Genomic DNA, 10948 nt, shown 5'->3' with positions numbered 1-10948 from the left:
AACCCATTTTAAACCGAAAACCGTTTAAACCAGGCAAAAATCCGATAAACTGCTGAACTATTCCAGCCCATAACCCGTTTTGACCGAACCATTTATAACTCGTAACCCATTGTGACCGAACCGTTTTCAACCCGTAACCCGTTGAGACCGAACCGTTTACGATCCATAACCCGTTATGACCATGTCATTTATAACCCGTAACCCAATATGTTTATGATGTGATCCGTTTTAACCCACTACTCGATAAACCCAACTTTATTTATGACTTGAATTGATTATAACATGACCCGTTCCTACCCATTATCTGACTAACTCAACTCGATAATGATCTGACTCGATTTTAACCCGATATGATTTGAATTGAAACCCGCTTCAAATTAGGTAAACTCGTTTTCAAACCAACCAAGTTCAATCCAAACCGATTATAATCAAAACCGATAATGACCGGACCCGATTTCACCCGATTTGTTTTGAATCGAAACCCATTTTCAAACCACCCAATTTAGCCCAAACTGATTATGACCCGAACCGATTACAATTCGACACGATTAAGATCCGAATTGTTTTGAACCGAAACCCACTTTGAACTGGCTAAACCCGTTTTCAAACCGACCCGTTTCAACCCAAACTGATTATGACCCGAACCGACTACAAACCGACCCGATTAGGACCCAATCTGAATAGAAACTGCAATAAAAAAAAAACCAAACCGAACTGACCTACTAATTTTCAAAATCGACCCAAACTGACCCACTAATTATTTCAACCCATTATAAACCGACCCGTTATAACCCGAAACTAATAAATCCAACCCAAACCTAAACTGTTTACCCAAATTGACAACCCTAGAAAAAACAATTCTTTTGATGTATTGATATTTTGTATGATTAATACGAAGCAGTAATTATTACAAATTTGATATTCATAATACGAATATAAAAATTAACAATATTTATCCCAACTTGTACAAGTTCACTAGTATTCTTACAACAATTCAACTTTTGATCAATTCAAACTAATGCTATAGATGGTTATCTTTTCAAATTAGGAGGTAGTAAAATTTCATATTTTCAAGCTCGAAACCTCATTACCTATAGGGGTTAGTTTGAGTGAAAGACAAAAAGAGCTATTGAGGACTAAGGAGTGGTAGGGGAATAGAGACGTTGATGAGATTATTTCAATTTAATCAAAAGTTGAGATATTTTAATTAAAAATAATTATTACGGAGTAAAAGTTGAATTATTCCTATTACTTTTTTTTTATACCTTATTATATCGGAGGTTATATACTTACATATAGGTCTCGTTTGGTTGACACGTAAAATAAATTCTTATAGGAAGTTGTATTTCATGAGAAGTTATATCCCAAATGAAATTTCTAGGAATTTCTGTAAATTGTTTGGTTGTGACAATGGGAAGTTAAAATTCCCATGAATTTTGATTGACCAAGAGGGGTCTAGGTAATTTACTTCCTATATTCTGTGGGAACTAGAAATTTCCATGAATTCCAACTTCTCCCATTTTTGCTTTTTTGTGTCAATCAAACAAGCCCTTACTTTTTTATGAGACATATGACTTTTTAGTTTTTATACTCAAAAATCAAAATGCAAATCATTTTTTTTTGGCAATAGCGTTTATTCCACATTAAAACAACATAAATCTACACCTATTTTAGTCAATAATTTGTGCGCAAAGATTGAACAGAACATAAAACATAAGCAATAATTACTACTACCACTAAGTTGGAAGCAACCTGTAAATTTTATCTAAAAAAAGGGTAAAAAACTAAAAACACCATCATATTCCAATTAAGGATCATGTGATAATGTGAAAAATACTCAATCAATAAAAATAAGAACTACAGTATATGAATTGAAAATCAAGTTTCCTTAGCCTAAAGATTGTGATTTCAATGCCCTACCTTTATTGCTTTGATTATGGCAATAATCAATCTCATCTCTCTTTCTCTCTCCTTTCTAACCATTGAAAGCTGTGAAAGACACTTTTAATCTAATTTTTAATCACATTTAATCTATCTTGTCTTAGGTGTACACTGCGCACCTTCCATTACATACTCGTTTACTCACATGGGATATTGGGATCCTAATTAAATAATTTTATGTTTAAGTAATTCTTAATATTAGGCTATTGATTCCACACTGATATACTTTGAGTTGCTAATTTAAGCAGTCATTTAGTTAGCATCGTATATTTAAATTGTGTAGGAAACACAACTTTGTAGGACATGAACTTGTGGAGTTGTTTGGTGAAATTGAACATTAGAAGAAGTTAATAAAGGCGAAGTTTAAGTTTTACTTTTGGATATTTTTCCCTACATTTAATATGAGGCGTGGATCATTAATTGTTGTCAATTGAGTCAATTCGATCATATTAAGATCATTTACGGGTGGGATCATATTTAGACAAAGAATCAATTGGTTTAATTTTGAATTGGTTGAGACTAAAATAAATTAACTTACTCCATATTCCTTTAATGTTTGTCCATTCAATTTTCACTTTACAATGACTTATGCTATGGATATATAGTAGGCTCAATTATCAAAACAGGAATAAACCAAATTTTATGAGACTAACTGAACCCCTGTTACTTCACCTTAAAAAAAATAATATTCAGTAAAGCATAATTGCAGTTCAGTAAAAATAAGTTCAGATCAGTAAAAATTAGTAATTTTAAGATGAAATATAATAGAAAATTAGAAAAAATAATTTCAATTCAGCAAAATTAATTTCAGTTTAGTAAAAATAATTTCAGTTCAATAAAAATGATTTCAGTTAAGCAAAAATAAGTTGAAGTTAAGCAAAAATAAGTTAAGCAAAAATAAGTTCAATAACAGGGCCTAAAATGACAAATAAGACAATCTTTAAATGACGAAGAAATGATGATTGAATACTAATACTCTGTACGTACCTCCAATCAATTTGACTAGGTCAATCTCGATTCGAGTTATAATCGAGCTCTATTAAACATACAAATTATTTAATAACTCATTCGAACTTGTTATAGTTATGCTAGGACTAGAACTAAGATCCACCACAATTTAAGTACACATGAATCAATTTTGTAAATTCGAGCAAAAATTGAGTCGCCATTTTAAAATTCTTAACAACTTGTGTATCCTACGACTGAGCAAAATTTTAGAGACAAAAACACAAAAGGCTCAAGTTCAATTTTTAAAAATTTGAATGAAAGCTCAGGTTCTTTATATGTACCATTAAAAAAATAAAAATTCGCCTAAATTTTATTCCGTACTAAAATTTTCTCTCTTCTTTCTCTTTCTCTTTCTCTTTCTAAGCTAAGCTCAAACTTTGTGACGCATATAAAAATTAGTCTCAATTAATCCCAAATTTCAATTTCCATAATTTCTCAACGAAATAAAGTGTCGAGAATCAAATTTTAATTTTAATTTTTCATTTTCAAAAATTATCATTCATGATTCTTATCTCACTGAATCTACTATGTTTGTTACTATAATTATGTCGAAGGGTAGACTTCTATTTCTGAATAAGAGTGTAGATTTCTAGGGTTTGTTTTTTTGGGGGTTTGTTGATTTCTTGTTGGAGGAGAGAGAATTTGGTCGATCGATTTCGAAAATGCCGGCAGCTCAGAAATCGAAGCCGGAAAGAGTAAATTCCGGGAAGAAGCAAGAACAACAACCGCAGCTCCGTCGTGATCCTTATGAAGTTCTCGGCGTTTCTCGAAACTCCACTGATCAAGAAATCAAATCCGCTTATCGCAAATTAGCTCTTAAGTATGTTCTTTACTAATATTTTTTAAATTTTTTGATTAGTTGTAATTTAATATAATGTCTTTTATTTATTTTTGAATTTATGGGTTTTGATTTGATTGGCATCTATGGTCTGTTTTTTTATTTTTATTTATTTATATTGCTGAGCTAAGATTCATTCATGTATTGTGAACTTTTATTTAATTTTGTTTTTTTTTGAAATTTAAATTTTGAAAATTGAATTTGAATTTTTTTTGGTTATTATGATTTGAGGAAATTTTTATAGTTTTAAAAATTAATTAGTGTAAATGTGTTTAAAGTGGTAATTGAATGAATGGTGGGAATGTGATAAAGATTAGGTTTTTGATGGAGAAATGGAGGGTGATTTGTTGTATATGCAAATATCAGAGTGTTTAGGTGAAATGGTAGTTAGTCGAATGGCATCGGGTGTGTGACTGCGTCTTGCATCGAGCCCTCTAGACAGGATTAAAGTAGCTGTAGTTCATATAAGGAGAAGGTATGATTTACTTTGTGAGTGTCCATCAATCACTCCCAGTTGGGGCTTCCAAGAGACCAAGACTATTGATAAATGGCCTGCCATTGGAATCAAAGGCTTGTGCAAGGTTTTTGTATAGACTCATGGAAGATTTGATTGTTTGAGTGCTGAACCTTTTGTGTCATTATTAATGACATTGTGGGTTCAAAAGCGTAATACTTTGTAACTAATAAGGGTTTGTTGTTTCTATTGGATATTTTTTATTGTACGTTTTATATTAACAAAACTCAGCCTAGGATTTTCCATCTTTTGTTTGCTTGTCATGGAATAAAAGCCAATCTTAAGGGATCGCTATACAAGAGATGGTGCTACGGTCATTACGAGTTTCAGCATGGGGAGTGCTTGAGATCTGTGTGAGGATTTGGAATGAGGATTTGTGTTGGCATTATTGTCAGAGTAGAATTATGCTGAAAATCTTGAAGTATTCTTTTACACTGATGAAGATGGCTTGAAAAAGCTTGAGAAGGGCAATGTATATGTATAGCTCTTTAAAGACATGAAAGTACTTAAACTTTCATTGTTGGTTGTAGGAATGGCAAGTTGAGATGGTTTAGGGATAAGACTGCGAGGGCAATTCAAGCTTGCACATTGCTATATCCTGCAACTAGATGCTATGAATGTGTCAATACCATGAGTTTGTGATGGTAGAGACCTTTTGTGTGCATAAATGTTGTGGAAAAGTCACACAGACTTTACAAAGCCCTGTTGGAAGGCTGGCGGAATCTTGATTAGGTCTGCTTGCGGCTGGAGCTTTGTGGTCAGAATTCAATAGTATTTCAGATAATTATTATTTGAGCAGAAAAAGAAGAGAATGTAAGGCTTCTTGTTGGATTTTGTGCTATGCATATTTGATTATGTTACTTGAATCATGCAGTCTTCCTTAGTTTCCACTATACTAGATAGAAGTGGGATACTGGGATGTAGTCTCCTTGTTGGTTGTTTCCTTCTGGAAAGAGGCATCTTCTTTCCCATCATCAGTCATTCAGTCCCCAGCTAAACCTTTTGTTCAGGCATAGACTCCTCCCCGACAAATCTTTTATTGGGACTTTTAGTGGGTTAAGGAAGATGAGGCTTCTTGGTAGGAAAGAGCAGGGGGAGGAAGGAGGAGCGAGCTTGGATGGAGGGTTCACTGGGTATTAGTGGGTCCAACGGCATTTGGTGGGTTCGTGATGTTAGAGGGAAGGAGGGCTATTTTTTCAAAAATGTTTTCTACTTTGAAAATTTAATTGTATTTGTATTTACTTTGAGGCAAACATTGTGTTGTGTACATTAGGTAATGTTGGTCCTTTTATTTCTTAGATAGATTAGATAGCTGAATGGAGCTTGCGATTTCCGATCCCGAATCGCAAGCTGTGTTATAAGCCTGTGATGGGATTGAGGGAGATGAGGCAAATTAAAGTCATATGAATGCTACATTATGAGTTGCTCATATATTCTACTTTTTGCAGCCTTGAAAGCATGCCCAGTAAACGTATGATGGATGACAACCATAACAAATTGTTATTATATATGATTGTAGTGATTACAATTACAATTGAATAAGACTATTGTTGTGACTTTTTTCAGGTATCATCCTGACAAGAATGCAAATGATCCTAAGGCTGCGGATATGTTCCAAGAGGTCATATTCTCATACAACATACTATCGGATCCTGAGAAAAGACGCCAGTATGACACAGCTGGTTTTGAGGTGAGCAACCACCTAGGAACTGCCTAGGCATGTAATGTTATTTGAATGGCCTTTGATTTTCCAATATATGTCTCTTCATATTGGGTGAATTTGTTTTATTTACAAACTAGGCTGTTGAATCTGAAAATCAAGAACTTGAGCTTGATCTTTCAAGTTTGGGAACTGTAAATACAATGTTCGCGGCACTATTTAGCAAACTTGGTGTGCCCATCAAGACCACAGTCTCTGCCACAGTGTTAGAAGAGGCATTAAATGGCCGGGTACCTGTCTCACCTCTTCCACTAGGCCAACCTTTATTTAGAAAGGTACGATTGAAGTGTCAATTGTCTATATTTTGATTTTTTTTTTCTTGGGCTTGTTGAATTCCAACTTGGTTTACATGTAGAAAAACAATCTGTCCATTTTTTTTTCCTTGGGCTTATTTAATTCCAACCTGGTTTACAGGTAGAAAAACAGTCTGCCCATTTTTATTCCGTCTCAATAACTGAAGAAGAGGCGCAAGGTGGACTTGTCTGCCGTGTGCAATCATCTGATAAAAGCAAATTTAAGGTTTGTGTTATGCTCCAGCACTATTTCCTTTCCGCTTCTAGTTCTCAGGTCAAGAGTTGGTTTAGCCTTCTGAGAGGGCTTGTTCTACTGATCTTGGAATCCTATACCCAGCCTAGTGTGTGTTAGGCCTTAAACCACTATGCTTCTGTAATATTTCTTTTGTTAGTGGTGCATATGATATTATGCATGCAAGTATGAATGCTCCAATGCAACTTGGCATTGATGTTATGGAGTCTAGACATAAGTAAATCAAATCAGAAAAAACGGTGGGGTGTTTAACTGCTGCACCAGCAAGACACTGCCTTTGCTAGTTTGCATATAGTAGTGGACTATGTAAATCAATGCAAAAGTCTGCGAAGCATTGAATTTGATACTTTCTTTGCTAGTGGTTTCTATATGGTAGTTGACATGAGTAAAAATAGTTGCATACCCTATGCAACCTGGCATGAATTTTCTAGATTCTAGACAGCAGTCAAATTTAAATAAAGGACTATTGATGCATCAACTGAGTCTGCCTTTAAGCAGAGCCAATAATGTGCATTCTAGTGCTTGATAAGTGATCTGTCTCTGCATCACAATTCTATGTGCAAGCTTGAGATATTTGAAGGCCTCTGTTCTTCCTTAATTTATGTTTTCTTTCTCACTCATTTTTGTTTTACTGCGCTCTTACAGTAAGTAATCACAATACAGGTAGAAAGCAATTTTGGAACTTTTGAAGTTAAGAGTGCTTTGTATTTTTGATGAGTAATGAGAAGTAATTATAAGCTGATATATGACCTCTAAGATATATATTGTTATACTATATTATTTAATGTAAGACAAATCAAGAAAGTAAGCTGGTTTGGTGGTCTCTACTGCACAAGTTTTTATAAGAAGTTTCTTCTAGAAGGAACCTTGGGTCTTGTGAAGTCTTAGGATTTTCACCTTGTTTCTGTTAGCATCTTTAGTTGCTTCACCCTTCTACAACCCATGCTAACCTTCTCATCATATACCTGTGGTTTCATAACTTATCAAAATCCAACACTTTATGGGCTTCACTGAAGAGTGTTTTTTTCTTTCTTTCTGCTACTTTCTCTACTTTGCCAGTCCAGGAAAAGGAACATGGAAACATATAAATGCTCTCTCAACTTTCAACCATGAAAGTAATTGTTGGTTGGAGTTCCAGATTTAATTTCCATTTATTTAATTATTGATGCTGATGTTGTTCTAAAGCATTTGGCTGCTGAATTTCTTTGCTAGTCGTATTCTAGTTGGAACCCACTGGCATTGTACTTCATCTCTGTTGGTTCTAATTTATTTATTTTTTTTTTTATTACCGTGGCAAAATCATTGTTGCGTACTGATGTATATCTTTTGTGCAGCTACTGTATTTTGAACAAGAAGAAAATGGAGGTTTAAGTCTTGCTCTACAGGTATTCCGCATTTCTTTCAACTATGATTGCATGATTCCACTAGAGGTTTAATAGCTATATTTCCTTTTGGTAGGCCTGCATAAATTGGTTTAAATTTAAAGAAAAATTGCAATCTTTTATGATTAAAAATATATATAACTGAGTGTTGACCTTCTTATTGTCTAAATATTTACTTCAACTACATATGTTGTCAATTGAAAGGAATCAAGGATGTGCTAATTTTGCTCATCTTTGTAAAGTGCTAACGTTTTGCTTCTTTCAACGTAGGAAGACAGCACCAAGAGTAGAAAGGTCACATCTGCTGGAATGTATTTTCTTGGTTTCCCTGTTTATCGATTAGATCGTGCTGCTAGTTCGGTGAGCTATCATTTATTGCAATTTCAATTATTTACTTCAAATTAAGGCATGCATTTGTTACACCCAGTATTGTGAATATTGTAGGTGGCAGCTGCAAAAGATCCAGATGCTGCCTTCTTTAAGAAGCTGGATGGATTTCAACCGTGTGAAGTGATTGAATTGAAAGCTGGAACACACGTATTTGCAGTTTATGGTCAGTGGATCTAATTATGGTCAAATATGCACCTGCTTCTTTGTTTTTGCATGAAAGCCTCTGTCTGAATTTCACACTTGTCACTTTGGAATGTTCGTTATATTGTCCCAACATCATCCACACTTTGATATCCCTCTGTTTTTGCATTCTATTTGAAGTACCAATTACCAATTACAAAGTAGCCCTTTACTATTGATTCAAAGTTTTTCTCCCCTCTTTGCTGATAGAAGTTGCTGGTTTTTTTAGCCTAAAATGTTTTAAAATAAACCAACACTATTGCCACTCTGGTTGTCTCTTATTCTTTCTCTCCTCTATTTTCCCAGCATCTGCTATCCTTATCTTCAGATTTATTTTATTATATATTGAGAGCAGCTGAAATTTGACCTGAGGAATTTTGAAGTTATATATGTCAGGTTTTGATGCTGTGAGGGTACTTGTTAAAATGTGGCTTTTCTATTCTCCCCCTTTTTTTTATTGCTTTTGCTAGAATTGATGAAATTTCGTGGAATAATTTATTGTCACTGATCTCTTTTAGCTATGATGATCAAGTGAATTTCTTGTCCATGATTTTTATATACTCCCTGCGTTCCAAAACAAGTGCACTCCCTGCGTTCCAAAATAACTGCATTACGTGGGAGTTGGGATTGCTCTAACTTTGCGGAGAGTTTATCTGCAGTAGTGGAGTATTATAGTGTGCAAGTGGGGCAAATGGTTGATTTTTTTTAATCTGATAACACTATAACAGAACAATGGAAACCATGAAGAGAGACTGAGAAATAATTTTTTTGTTTAAACTATACAAGTGGCCAGTGGGACCGTGAGAGAGAAACGAGAGTGGGATTATGGTGAGAGAGATAAATGATAGAATATGGCTACCAAGAATATAAGTGTTGCATGTACTTTGGAACAGAGTGTATTCGTTTTTTTTTAGCTGTGTTAACATTTGAATCAGAATCGATTTTTGGGTTTCATTGTTGATTTTGGGTTGTTTGGTTAAGTGGAGGGTGTATGATAGGGGAAGGAGAATGGGGTTCTAATGTTCTATTAATAATTCTGCTGAACCTTATGACATCATTTGTTTTTTCTTCCATTCTCAACTTTTTCGTTTCTCTATCAATCCACATTAGTTTGTTTACTCTATTTTACGAGTAAAAAACTATTTCTAGTCTGGTAAACCTAGATGTGAAGTTCATTATGGGCTGATTATTATAATATGTATCCGAAACCCTGACACTTAAATAAATTACTAGGAGAGACCTAAACATTTTTTTGTTGCATGCTTACAGGTGATAACTTTTTCAAAAGCATGAGCTACACAATTGAAGCTCTCTGTGCTTCACCTTTTATAAAAGAGAAGGGTGAGCTTAGAGAAGTGGAAGCTCACTTGTTAACTAAAAGGGCAGAACTCTCAAAGTTTGAGAGTGAATACAGAGAAGTATTTCCTAGCACTCTTCTTTCTTTCTTATTATTTATTAATGAATAATGCAAGGAACTAAACAGTAGAGCTTTCTATCTCAGGGAATAAATTACTGAAAAATCAACATACCCTGAAAAAAAAGAAAGAAAAGGAAAGATAGGGTAGGGTGTGAAGACTTTGAAATGTTTGCTGTTCTTGTCTTACATGTTTCTGCATGTGTACTTGTGTAGGTTCTTACTCAATTTACTGAGATGACAAATAGATACGCAAAAGAAATGCAAACGGTTAGTTTGAAGAGTATTTTAGAGCCTTTTCATTTTAAAGCTCAACCTCATTCATGCGTTTAACATGTTCTGCAGATTGATAACCTTCTAAAACAGCGAAATGAAATACATGCCTCATATACAGTTGCTCCTCCGATGAAGCGTAGTTCAAGTAAAACCAAAAGGAGTTCAGCTAAAGAGTCTAAAGAAGAGGGTTACTCAAGCTCAAGAGAAAGGAAGCCTGTTAGGGAAAGGCTGAAGAAGAAAAAATGGTTTAACATCCACCTAAAGGCCGATAAGAGGAAGTCATGCTGAGCGCTGTAAGATGATGTCATAATATATCTCATTTATCTCAGAGTTCGGGATTCTTATAATACGGATGGGGCGTGATGAGAATCTTTAATCCAGCTGCTTGGATTAAAATGGAGAAACCATGTTGATGACTGCAATTTTGTGCAAAATTTCAAAATATGGGGCAAGCATATCTTGGATTCAGATGCAGCAGACTATTCTCTTTCATGCAGTTGCCGATACGACTACATATTTGTTTGGTAACTCTCCTGTAAAGCATTAGTCATTCAATTTTAGTGTAATATTCATTCATGTAGTTTTCTTTTCCTTTTTTTTATACACTACTTTTTTCATGTATTCCGAGCATCAGCTTCTATAAAATGCATGATTTATTCATTACTTGTTTTGCTGATGTTGATGCAACTTTTTAGTGGTTAACAACAGTAATGTGGGGGTATATTGCTTGGACTTAATT

The 10948-nt window shown here is 34.4% G+C and overlaps 1 protein-coding gene across 1 annotated transcript; it reads left to right on the top strand.

The window, feature by feature from the left end:
* Positions 1-3170: 3170 nt before the first annotated feature.
* Positions 3171-10872, top strand: LOC110713022 (chaperone protein dnaJ 16-like). Its single transcript, XM_021891490.1, has 10 exons — positions 3171-3769; positions 5868-5991; positions 6102-6296; positions 6436-6540; positions 7902-7952; positions 8220-8309; positions 8394-8502; positions 9789-9937; positions 10150-10203; positions 10279-10872. Exons 1-10 carry the CDS (start codon positions 3612-3614, stop codon positions 10495-10497), a joined length of 1254 nt encoding a protein of 417 aa, XP_021747182.1. The 5' UTR covers positions 3171-3611; the 3' UTR covers positions 10498-10872.
* Positions 10873-10948: the final 76 nt, after the last annotated feature.

This window comes from Chenopodium quinoa, unplaced genomic scaffold, assembly GCF_001683475.1.
Source record: "Chenopodium quinoa cultivar QQ74 unplaced genomic scaffold, ASM168347v1, whole genome shotgun sequence".
Lineage (NCBI taxonomy): Eukaryota > Viridiplantae > Streptophyta > Magnoliopsida > Caryophyllales > Amaranthaceae > Chenopodium > Chenopodium quinoa.
This window is presented reverse-complemented; position numbering and strand designations above follow the sequence as displayed.